The 13,057-nt window shown below is 42.1% G+C and overlaps 1 protein-coding gene across 7 annotated transcripts in view; it reads right to left on the reverse strand.

Moving 5' to 3' along the window:
* szt2 (SZT2 subunit of KICSTOR complex) overlaps nt 1-12,033 on the reverse strand; it is an 88,664-nt gene extending 76,631 nt beyond the window's left edge. For 6 of the 7 annotated variants that reach the window (XM_076141562.1, XM_076141563.1, XM_076141564.1 and 3 more), the window contains exons 1-9: nt 11,895-12,033; nt 10,880-11,005; nt 10,361-10,534; nt 7,764-7,934; nt 7,224-7,346; nt 6,738-6,900; nt 4,295-4,401; nt 1,235-1,445; nt 664-834 (exon numbers count right to left, since the gene is read on the reverse strand). In XM_076141562.1, coding sequence (XP_075997677.1) covers nt 664-834; nt 1,235-1,445; nt 4,295-4,401; nt 6,738-6,900; nt 7,224-7,346; nt 7,764-7,934; nt 10,361-10,534; nt 10,880-11,005; nt 11,895-11,918 — 1,270 coding nt within the window. In that variant the 5' untranslated portion in view covers nt 11,919-12,033. Of the gene's footprint in view, nt 1-663; nt 835-1,234; nt 1,446-2,802; nt 3,119-4,294; nt 4,402-6,737; nt 6,901-7,223; nt 7,347-7,763; nt 7,935-10,360; nt 10,535-10,879; nt 11,006-11,894 lie in introns of those variants that run through there. The other variant, XM_076141566.1, reaches the window with a different exon arrangement.
* Nucleotides 12,034-13,057: the final 1,024 nt, after the last annotated feature.

Raw genomic sequence — 13,057 nt, forward strand, 5'->3', positions numbered from 1 at the left:
TGACACCGGTGTAGCTACTAGCCTCTTTCCTTTATATTTTCATTAAAATTTACTTATTTAACAAGCCATGGTCAAAATAAGACTGGGATAGAGAGGAGGAAGCAAAACAAATTGGTTGTGTGCAGTTGTGTCACAGTCAGAGCAGGGTGATTTAGTTTACCTTACTTTGTTTTTATTTAATTGAGTAATAGTTAGCCCTCACTCATCTCACAGGGGCACACATTTGGTGGAATGATATATGAATCTATTCCTCCTGACCTGTATATTCACTGTGCATCAAACAAAGCATTTTTAGTGAAATTTAACATATTTCTAAAATTGCCCTTAGTCAGCACATTTGACTCAACTGGATGTTGAGTATAAGACATTGGGCTTCACAAATAGGGAACATTTGTTGAGAGCAAGCCAGGAAATAAGGAAGTACTTTGAACAGAAGTTAAAATTCACTTTTAAAACCCGTCAAATCTGAAAGCCCCCAGCCCACCCAAGCAATTTTTCAGAACAACAAACCAAACAATCCCATCCTGGGAAAAAACAGGACCAGCGTTTGATGCAAACCAATACATCAGCCTCTACCTAATAACAGGCCTAAAACAAACAAATTAATGGTCAAAGCAAAGTGGACTTCACGACTGACAGATTTGTGCGAAGATGGCTGTTTACCTTTGTTGAGACTGATCTCTCTGATGGTGTAGCCTTCCCTCAACCGAACAGAAACCACGCTGATGAGGTGAGCATGGACTTCCTTCTCTGCATGTTTTTTCCTTCGCATTACCAGAGCAGGGTTACCACTGGCTGAGACAAGGTGCTCATTGAACAGCTTGTGCTGAGAAACTACAATACAGTTAAGTAAGTAAGACATTTGGAGCATCACAATAATCATCATCACAATCACAACAATAACATTGTCCGTATTGCAGTGGCTAATTCTTTTCTAGAAAGTAAGAAGCAATTTAACCCATATATATATATATATATATATATATATATATATATATAAATAAATAAATAAATAAAGGTGTCAGGTCACTGAGTTCAAATTAATGCATCTGGCTTGCAAATTTAAAAAAAAACAGTTCTTGTCCACTTCCTGTTGAAAAGGTTGTATCAACATTACAACTCAAATCTAGAAATTTGTAACACAGAATTTGTGTGGAAAAAAACGAATTACTTTTTTAGGTTTTTACAGCCCGTTGGAATTGTTTTAAATGAACACTGCTGGAATAAGTCTTACCGCAGAAGTACTCTGAGTTCATTGATTCAGGGGACTTAAGAAAAGAGTAGGTCAAGAAGGCTTTGTGGTAGGCATTCATCTCCTGGGAATTCAGGTCTGGTTCAGGACAGCTAGGCAGATATGAGCCGAACGTGGCTAATGAAATGAACTTCATCAGCTCCACATTGGGGATGTAGCCAAAGCTGCAGTCATAGGAATAGGCCCCACCCACCTGGAAAAAGGCAAACAAAATACAAAGGGAGAAAATCAATGTAATTCAACTTTATTTATATCTCGCCTAATCACAAAAAAGGTGTGTGTGAGTGAGTGAGCGAGTGAGTGGGTCAACATGCAATAGGCACACAGAAGCAGTGCAATCTGTCTCAATTGTGGAGCAGCAATTTAATACAGAAAACTTTTTTTCTCAAAGCTACAGCTAAGACAACAAGACGACAACTATGCAAAGAAATTGAAATAAATTAGACAACACACAAAATTAAATAAATTAACTAAATTGAATAAGATTAAACGTGCAAGTTGCTAGGGAAATTATGTGGTCAGTGGCAGACCCGTTAATGAGGCCCACTGCAGCGGGGAAGAAACTGGATTTGTGGCGTGAGGTTTTGGTCATGATGGACCTCAGCCTCCTGCCAGAGGGGAGGGTTGCAAATAGTTTTTGACCAGGGTGGGAGGGGTCGGCCACAATCATGCCTGCTCGCCTCAGGGTCCGAGAGGCGTGCAAAACATGGAGGGACGGCAGATTGCAGCCGATCACCTTCTCCGCACAGCATATGGTCCCCATCAGAGATGAGTCCAATGAGAGTGGTGTCGTCTGCGAACTTCAGGAGCCGCACCGACTGATGACTGGAGGTGCAGTCATTGGTGTACACTGAGAAGAGCAGTGGGGAAAGAACGCAGCCCTGAGGGGAACCGGTGCTGATGGTGCGTGCATCCGAGACGTGTTTCCCCAGCTTCACGTCAGTCAGGAAGTCTGTGATCCACCTGCAGGTGGAGTCGGGCACGTGAAGCTGGGAGAGCTTGTCCTGCAGCAGTGATGGGATGATGGTATTGAAGGCAGAGCTGAAGTCCACAAACAGGATCCTGGCGTAGGCTCCTGCGGAGTCCAGGTGCTGGAGGGTGAAGTGGAGGCCCATGTTGACAGCAACGTCTGCAGACCTGTTGGTTTTGTAGGCAAACTGCAGGGGGTCAAGGAGGGGCTCGGTGAGGGATTTCAGGTAGGGCAGCACCAGGTGCTCAAAGGACTTCATGACTACAGAGGTCAGAGCAACTGGTCTGGAGTCATTAAGTCCAGTGGTCCTTGGCTTCTTAGGGATGGGGATGATAGTTGAAGTTTTGGAGCAGGCTGGTACATGGCAAAAGGCCTGAAGTCTAGAGAGCTGTCGGCGCGGAGGGATATTGGCACCACATCACTGCAAAATGGCGGAGGAAGCTTTTGGTAAAACTGCAAAGCAACTAAAGCAAGAAAGGACTTTGGCCAAAACTGCTTTTGCCAAACAGGCAAACTTCCTGAGCAGAGGTGCACAACACATGCTGGAAAGTGAGTTGCGATTGGAATTCAAAATGCTCACCTTCGAGGCAAAGAAGATAAGCGAGACGAATGAGGACTACAGAGCTGGACTGCAAGCGGAGATTAAGGCTGATGCAGTAGATGGTGGAGAAGCTACACTCAGCAGGGAACAGGAGGCTGATTTGGAAAAGACCATTGAGGACTGCGAGACGAGGCTGAATGAACTCAGAGGAACAGTCCAACAGAACTTGTGGTCGACGTATGGGCAGGAGGAGATGGAGACTGCCGTCCAAGAAGCCAGGAGAGCCTGTGATCAGGCTGCTGCAATGGCTGTATCAGCTATGAACCGAGATGGCTTCGAGCTACAGCTGACCATCATCAAGGAGTTGGTTCATGAGGCAGTGACCAGCTAGGCATTACGAGAGGCATGGATTCCACCTGTGGAGAACAGCACTGTGGAGGGCAGTGTACAAGAAGTAAGGACAATTAACAACAGGCTTGAAGGAAGAAGAGCTGAGTTACTTATCGCCCAGAAAGCTGCTGAGGAGGAAAAAGTTTTTAAAACCATGATCAGCCCACCACAAACACTGCAGTCAATAGTAAAGTTGAAACCGATCAGTCTGCCTAAATTTCATGGATGCAGAAGAAATTTTCATTGGTGGAAAAAAGACAGGGAGAGTCTGAAGAGACAAGGAGAACCAACCAGTTCAAGAGAAGTCAAGAAGATCCAACTGTTGGACAGCGTGGATGAAAGACCTGCTTTAAAGGCTGCTATTTGGAAAAATAAAGAAGTCAAAAGTAAAGCCAAGTTGTCCCAGCGTCCATCAGTGCAAACAAGGCCGTTTTCATGTTTGGGCAGGGGCTAAGCAACAAAAACACCATAACCTGAGTATCTGATCCGCGAGTGCGCTGCTGAGAGCAGTGCTGTAGGATTACTGTCACATCGTTGCACCAGCCACTGTTGGTGTAAAAACAGATACCTCCACCTTTCACTTTGCTGTAAAGTTCGGTTCAGCTGTATTGCGTCATCAGGCTTTAAACCGCCAAGCCAAGTCTCCGTGAAGCACAGAACTGAAGCTGTAGAGAAGTCTCTGTTTCTCCCCACCAGTGAATGGAGTTTGTCAAGTTTATTGCACAGTGAGCGCACATTAGAGAGAAATATCCCCGGTAGCGGTGTTCATAATCTGCGCCGTAGGAGAGGAACCAGCCCGTGGACTCGCTTTCCTCTCCTCCGCCGTTTCACTGCGTGGACAAGGGCCAGCGACCCCTTGACCAGAATGTTCAGTAAATCCACAGACGTAACAAGAAAAGTGGGACACAGATCCGCTGGAGTAGTTCCCCTAATGTTTAGGAGCTCCAAAGCACTTATTGGAAGTCGCTTTGGATAAAAGCGTCCGCTAAATGACCGTAATGTAATGTAAGAGGGGACAAGGACAGAATTCAACAACAAAACGACAAAAAGTAGCAGTATACACATTGGAGAGTATTACCCCAAAGCAACCATGCTGAATAATAAATATGTTCAATATTAATATTAAAATCACATTCTCTACCTGCACAAAGGAACAGGAAATGGTTCCACTCCTGAGCTGATTAAGCAGTGTTTCACACATCGCTACATCAGGAACACTGGTCACTCCATCTGTGATAATGATGATACCTGGAAAACATAGGCACATAACATTTAGTAAAGTTCAGTGAGCAAATAAAGAGCAAATAAAGAATGACAGCTGATGCATCAAAGCTGTCATTGTTCATTAGCATAATAAAACATTTCATGCATGTTAAATTTCTGATAAACACACATATTTGGCTTTAACAGATGAAGGAAACGGTGTACATATATTTTACACAGAATTGACTTGTATATACCACGTGGATACAATGGATGTGGATCCATGCGGATACAAAATTACTAATCAACATTGACACAATGGAGTCAGACATTGAGCAAAGCTGCTCAATTTGTCCTGCTTTTTTTGGTGAATATAAAATTGTGAAGAATACCATTAATCTACTGAAGGCATCTGACCTTGCTGTGACCATTTTGTGATCATATAATAGCTGTATCTATTATACTGGTATACCGGTACTGACTCACCAGATTCCTATAATGTACTTATACTTAAACTGTAACTGACTGAATCATCATTTCTATCTCAAAAATGTACTATTGATTAAGTCTAAGCACTATGTGATTTGTCTACCTTGAGCAGATGTCTTGTCGGCCTTGTCTTTATCTATGTAGTGTGTACAACGCTCCATGATGCGCTGAATTAAACCTACCAAATCAGTTTGTGCTTTTCATTAAAATGCACCACATAATATAAACAGAATGGCATCAATACACTGAAACTCAGGAATCATTTAAAAATAGTTTAAAGTCATAGTCATTACACTTCACAACACTGTATGTGAAACTGATTCATTATTTATTATGTATCAATAAACGTGATTTTGGGTAAGCTTTCACACCGATTGCTTCCCACTAGTAGACAAGCGGTCATAGTAAATGGATGGATAAATAAACTAAAAACATTAGCGATATCAGCAAATTCATGGATTTTAAACTGGTTACTGAGCCCCTGAGCAAGGCACCGAACCCTCAATTGCTCCCCCCTCTGCGAAGGGTGGTAATATAATGTAATGTAAGTCGCTTTGGATAAAAGTGTCTGCCAAATGATCGTAATGTAATGTATACCCCTTATGCTGTAAAAATGTAAAGTTGTTAGCAAGTTGTAGCAAGCCTAATACGTTGAAACTGATGTGGGAAATGGATGAAGTCCCTTTTAAAATAAAAATTAACAAAATTAACTGTAATTAAGAAATTGATACTTAAAATGAAAATAAAGCGGCAGCCATATTTGCCAGTTGTATGCATGGTGTAGATCAGGGGTGTCCAAACTTTTTTCACTGAGGGCCACATGCAGAAAAATATATGAAGGACTGGGCCACTCACGAGAGGCGGAGTATAGTTTCAACGTATTAGTCCATTTAAGTTAGCAAAATCATTAAAATGTAGGTCAATTATGCTTGAGATATTGAATATGCTTCAAGAAAAAAACAGCCTACATCACAGTTTTCCATTAATGTGTTTTCATATATTTTGTTATGAAAATGGTTGGCAGCATATTCTCATAACAGCGGCCTCAGATTGCTCCTTAGTCAGGATGGTGATTCCCCTTCACAGCCCTCTATAAAGGGTGAAAAATAAGGTGGCAAGGGGATGGGAATATTGATGCTGCGCTTTGGACTGAAGGATGGCTGGCAGGTCAGGAGATAGTTTGGTGGTTGAGATGCAAAGGACGTGACACAGATGGCTGTCGGTCCTTTCGGGTCTCAATCTACTTTTGTTCGGAATCAACAGATAAAATGTTTGCTCACATATGCATGCTCAGCCAAACATCTCATCATACTTTTTTGCGTGGCGCCTCAACAGAGGAAACGTAGAAGTCGGATAGGGAGGGAAGCTGATGTTGATTCTGCAGAGAATTATCAGAATGCATTTCTTGTTTTGGAATTGCAGAGTCGCTTCCACTTCTGGACCCATCTGGAAGGGAGTCGAGAACAGTGGGATTTCTTTCTCAAAAATCTTGGAATCCCCGACTGAATTTTGGTCACCCGTAGTAAAGATTTTCTTTGATTGCCCTTGTTTTGTGGTGAAGCTGCTCCAACTAGTGGTAAAACTAAGAAGTACAATACAGTCAAGCGCAAGTTTCACTGCGGGCCAATGAAAAATGGACCGCATTTGGCGCGCAGGTCAGGGTTTGGACTCCCTGGTTTTGATGAACCAGCAGACCAGGCTAAGACAAAACCAAAGCTGGTGTCAGAGGAGCCTGTAAGACTCGCAAAGTTGAACGCATAAAGCAAATCAAACGCTGGTCATAACTAATTATTTACTCATAAAGTTGAAGTAGTATTTTAATGAACTGCGAGAGAGAAAACCTGAAGCCAGTAGCAGAATTGTTGTACTCCAGTAAGTGTGGATAAACGTACCAGCGCTGGAGTTTGGGGGCAATAACTGAAGGGCCAAGATACCCTGGCGGACCATGCTGACCAATCCCATATCAGCAGATACCATGGAAACGCCCTGCTTCCTGTGGGGCTGCTCGTCTATGTTGCTGCTATGAAGATCTGAGCTTGGGATTGCCGCTTCACTCTAAAGACAAGGAGAAAGATGGTAAACACTGCTATATACTGCACATTACATCGACAAAGAAGAGAGCTAATACATAATAATAAGACATTTTTCAGTTAAAAACGAAAATCACATGGAACTTAGAATTAGCCTTCCATGAGCTTTGAGGCACTGAGAGAAATGTTTCAGTGATATGACAACAATCAAGTTCTCCTAAATTTAACAGGTAATAGCAAGCAAAAATCTCATGTTTAGAAAATAAAACTAACTGTTGACTTTTTATGTCAATGTTGGCTTCGATTGTGTTGCACTGCCATCATGAGAGAGAACTTGTGTGCACTTGCCAGTTGATGCTGCTGATGTAGGATTTCCGCAATGCTGTTCTCCACCGCTCTAAGCTGCTGATAGATGTGATGCAGGAACTCATCAAGGTCTGTTCTCTCCAGCTGACAGCCCTGGACCAGAACCTAAAGGGAGAAACCAGCCTGTCAGAGGACAGCATATACGCATACACGTTGCTACTTTCACATCACATGGACAGAAACATGACGCGTGTATAGTCATAATTCTAAACTTGTGTGGTAAGTTTAAAAAAACATGCATGTAAACTAACTCGATTGGACATGGCTCCAATCATTAAATTAAAAAAAAATCAAATAATGAATGAAGAGATGATTGCAAAATCTGTCTTTTTGATCAAACACACCGAATAGAACTTTGGAAACTCACAAAGACTATTGAAATGAATAAACTCTAGGTCAAGACAACACCGTATTAAAAATACTTAATGCATTTGTAATTTTCATTTCAATTGAGTTCTAAGACTTGGCTTGTTTTTCAAAAAGATTCTTACAGACAAATAGAGTGGTATATGTGCCAGTGACCTGATGTGAACGGAGTCCTATAATGGAGGAATATGCCAGGATGGTGATGAAGATTTTGGGCTCGAAAAGTTCATGAGTTCCTGGGACTCTGAATGGTTGTGCTAGACCAGCTAGACACCTCGACAAGGCATGAAAAACCTCATCAAAGATCATCTCCCCTGTGCCGTCGTCCTGCAAAACAGAATAAAAACACACCTTTTTATTTAATGTCCATTATAAGATACAGTTTGTAATGGCAATTCTGCCCTCTCACCCATATTTGTATGTAACCTTGTACTTTGCTTTGAATCTCTGTATTCTTATAATGAGCTGACCTTGGTTCGGTTTCTCCTGTGTGATTAACACCAACTGCATCTGTTTCGAAAAACCCACACTGTTTTTGCAACAGTTTGCAGTGCACAACAGGCCTTTCTTCTCTGTCCAGAGTATGTAATATCTGCCTAGATTGACCGTCTGGTGAATTGGTGCAGGCAGAACAATCCGGAGCTTAATGCTCTGGTAACAAAGGAGACGGTAGTGGATTTCCGATTGACCGCAGCCCCACCCGCCCCCATCATTCCGTGTGACTCCCCAGTTGACACTTTGGAGTCTTTTCGATTTCTGGGTGCCATCATCTCCCAGGACCTCAAGTGGGAGCTCAACATCAGCTCCCTTACCAAAAAAGCCAATGATGGTGCACTTCTACTGCCATCATTGAGTCCATCCTCACTTCCTCCATCACCGTCTGGTTCACCGTCTGGTTCGCGTATCATACGCTGCGCGGAGAACGTGATCGGCTGTAACCTGCCGTCCCTCCAGGACCTGTATGCCATGATTGTGGCCGACCCCTCCCACCCTGGTCACAATCTGTTTGCAACCCTCCCCTCTGGCAGGAGGCTGGACCAAAACCTCATGCTACAAATTCAGCTTCTTCCCTTCTGCAGTGGGCCTCATCAACAAGGCCGGGGTTTTCCACTGACCACATAATTACCTCAGTAACTTGCACGTTTCATATTATTCAATTTTGTTAATTTATCTAATTTTGTGTGTTTTAATTTAATTTTTTGCACAGTTGTTTTATATGTTGAATGCACCAACAACCATAACCAATTATTTTTAAGCGTAAACTTAATTGGCAATAAAGCTATTCCGATTCTGATTCTTCTAGCAACAGCGTCATATTGCGTGATCAGCAATGCAGGTTAGATACTGCGCTTGCGCTTGGTATTCACTCTATATCTATAGCTATCTAATTATTCAGAAACACTCCATACATTTTTACTGCTATGCGGACCACTCCAGCGCCACCGTAACAAATCCAGGAGTCATCTTTGATCAGGATCTGTTGTTAGCATTCTTTCACTTATGCAACATCGCAAAAATCAGGCACATTCTCTCACAGAATGATGCAGAAAACTTTGCGCATTTGTTACCTCTAGGCCGGACTACGTATTGTAATTCATTATTATCATGCTGCACTAATAAGTCCCCAAGGACTCTCAGGTTGGTCCATGCAGCTGCAAGTATTCTGACCAAAACTAGGAAAAGGGATTATATTTCCCCTAATTTAGCTATGCTGCTCCGGTTTACAGTAAAATCCAGAATACAATTTAAAATCCTCCTGCTCACTTTTAAAGCTCTTGATTGTCAGGCTCCAATTTACTGTAAAGAGCTCATAGTACCCTGTTAACCCCCTAGACCACTGCACTCCCAGAATGCAGGCTTACTTGCTTCTACTTCCTAGTATCTCCAAAAGCAGAACGGGAGGAAGAGCCTTCAGTAATCAGGCTCCTCTCTTCTGGAACCATCTTCCACTTATGCTGCTATAGGCCTAGACTGCTGGGCGACTTCCCATGATGCACTGAGTTCCTCTCTCCTACTCCCCTCTCTTTCTGTGCATATCCATGACATTGCATTACCACTGCATTCCACTAACTCTACTTCTTCCCAGAGTTTTCTGTGTTCTCTCGTCTCACAGGTTGCTGTGGAAGCCTGTCCTGTAGAGATGAAGACCCTGTCCTGCTAATAGTATTAATATCATGAGTCATATTTACACTTGTACTATCGTAATGGTTTCTGTGCTTCTCTGTGTGTCTTTCTGTGTGTCTCTCTCTTTCACTCTCCCTCTTTTTATACCCAAGCAGTCAAGGCAGATTGGCGCCCACCTAGAGTTTCTGCCTGAGGTTTCTTCCCCTTAAAAGGGAAGTTTTTCCTTACCGCTGTTGCCCAGTGCTTGCTCATTGGGGAATATTAGGCTTTTTAAATGCTCTGTATGTGAGCTGATAATGTATCTATAAGTGCCTTGAGAAAACGTTTGTTGTGATTTGGCTATATAAATATAGTTGAATGGAACCACATGAACAAACACAGAGACGGTTGTATAAAAGCTTTGACAGAAAGCACTGAGCAGGCAACACAGACATGTTGGTCACTGAGCAGGCAACACAGACATGTTGGTCACTGAGCAGGCAACACAGACATGTTGGTCTAATGCCGAAGTGCTTCAGATCTAGGTACCACTACTATGCCACAAAGAGCTTACAGTGCCTATTTTACATAGCTTATTTACTGTTTTCTCAAAAACTGACACCAAGATCAATGATTAAATAGCGTCTTACCACGATCCCAGTTGAGGGGCTTAGGTCCAACTCGATGATGAAGCGGTACCTGCGGGCTAAGAAGGTGGCTCGGGTGGATGGCATCATCCTGTACGGGGAGGTGGTCGGGAAGAAATCGGGCTGCCATCCCTTAGGTAAGATGCTTAGCAGATCTAACTCATTCTCCGAGTTTAGCTGCACATGAAAACAAAATCCAAATGGCATTTAATTATGTGACATTACATTCCTGTGGTTTAAGGCTTGCTGCAACTCAATTTGGTTTTCTTATTATGTGTGGCAATGTCTCATTTTTAGTTACCATGATATTATCCGTCAATGCATGTTATATCAGTTTCAGAAGGCATTACATATGGTGGTATGAGCATGCAGTCCTTAGTGCTTTGTATCTTGGAGCTGTAGGGGTTTTGACAGAAAACTCAGGAAACTGACTTCTCTGGAGCAGCAATTTGCACCAAAGATCTTCCAGGAACCTAGGGGATGCCTGACAAGTGAATTTGTAATTCATGAGGATGAACACACCAGTTCAGGTTTTGAAGCAGGCCAGATAACGTGGTTGAGTTTGCCAAGGAACCACGCCAGACGCACATTCCTGGAGATGCGATATACCTCCTTCATCAGCAGGTAAATCTGGTCAGCCTCCTCCACCTGATGAGGACAGAAAGGAAAAACATGAGCTTCTCACAGCCCGAAGTCTCCTCCAAACAACCTAGGACAGATGGCATCAGCAATGTTGCCCTTTCTTATTGTGACAGTTTTTCTTGAAAGTGGCCCTCTCTGCTGACACCAAAGTTAGAACAGGGATTTGTTTGTTTGTTGGTTAGGTTTCCAAAGATGACTCCATTTACAATATAAGCTGCACTGTAAACTTTAGGGGGTTAGTTAACATTAGATTTTACTGCTCAACTCGACCTGGCTTTATTCAATTTTCATTTTCATTTTTAAGGAAGCTAAACTGCTAGCAGAGCCTACAAGCGTGCTAAAGCTAACATTAGCTCAGTGTGAAACTCCAACCCGACAAGTACCGTTTGATTGACGCAAAGAGCTGCTGACCTGTATGCTGAATACACCACACGGCCTAAACGTTTTACTCATGCTCATTTATTTATTCTACAACTTTGGTGTTCGCTGTTAACAACGCAACATTAAAATGGTCCTTGGTATTATTAGAGTAGGGGCTGCTGGGTGCTCACAACAGGAAATTGAAATTGTATTCATGTTGTGAAATTTCCTTTCTTCAGCGTTCAGTCATCTGCAGTTCATTTGAACAAGAGGACTTTACCGACAGACCAAAAGCAACAATCTCACATTACGTTTATTTACAGGAGGGACAACTAGCTGAATAGCGACTATGGTCGACATTATCCTGAGATTATGGTGGAGCTGCATGTCGTGCTTCTTTTTGTAGCCTGTGTGGTTAACGGGACATCATTAAGTTCTAAAGTATTTTTATAGGGACAAACATAAAAGCAAACATAATCAGTGCAACATATTCCAATCCCCTGTGAGTATTAATGCGTGCAAAGGGTGAAGTTACCTCATTGTCCTGTTTCTCTGCCATGGCTGGGATGGCATATGGACTACAGGCTCTCAGAAAATGAAAGTTATGTCCTAATACATGTGTACTCGGCTGCTGTTTATCGATGAGGCACTTGCAGACAGTATCGCGTATTAAGGAGAAGAGAACAGGAATAGTTTCCGGCAACAGCTTTCACAATAAAGTTATTTCAGACGAGAAAATGGGCTGTAGACATGCTGCTTCCGATTGAAATTAAAACAGAAGCAACAGTACGCAGTACAAAACGCGTTAAAACATTAAACACGTGAATGGATATGTTCATAATGTTTCCACCCAACGTATCAACGTAAATGTCAAAAATTCGTCAAAACACTAGTATAGAATAAATGTTCAGATTTTTCTGTGATAATTCCGTTCGGTTAACATTTGAATATCTCACTTTTAGTGTGTTATGTTTGTTTGTTATCTGATATAATGGCACTCGCATTTTTCCTCCAATGTCATGTTTTCACAATTTTCTTTCCACATTTTCATTCGTTCCGCGTCCCAAATAATAAGCTTTTGTTTTGAAAGAAACGCTGAGCCGAACCGCTGGGCGCGTTCAGAAGCGGCACGTGACGCACCCAGAGCAGAAGAAACTACACGGTAAAGGAAGCTGCCAAGAGGTTAAAGGCCATTTTTTATTAAAATGAAGTATACCTTAAGGCTTACAGGCTCAGCAGAAGATATATTATCATGGAGGTTTTCATGACAGAATTTAGTCATATAATATAGTTCTATAGCCCTTGTGAAGACATGAGTTAAATTTGTGAGGATCAGTTGAAAATCGATATTGAAGGAGAGTGATGTATGTGCATACATCACTCTCCTTCAATATCGATTGTATTGAAATTGTATTATTGTATTGTATTATGTGCATAATACAATGCGGAGGTAATAGTTTTAAAAGAGCTGATGGATATAAAGGGCTGGTTTAAATGAGAGGATAGGATAGGATAGGAAAGCATAGGATAGCAGAGAAATACAAGATTAATACACACAATAAACAATATACCCACAACAAAACAGTATACACAATGTACAAATACACACAATTAAACAATATACGCACAAGAAAACAGTATACACAATATACATATATACACACTATACACAATACACCTTTTGTATGTATGAGAAGG

The sequence above is a fragment of the Genypterus blacodes genome, unplaced genomic scaffold (assembly GCF_046128005.1).
Source record: "Genypterus blacodes isolate CSIRO-AG114 ecotype Tasmania unplaced genomic scaffold, CSIRO-AGI_Gbla_v1 ptg000019l_1, whole genome shotgun sequence".
NCBI classification, from domain to species: domain Eukaryota; kingdom Metazoa; phylum Chordata; class Actinopteri; order Ophidiiformes; family Ophidiidae; genus Genypterus; species Genypterus blacodes.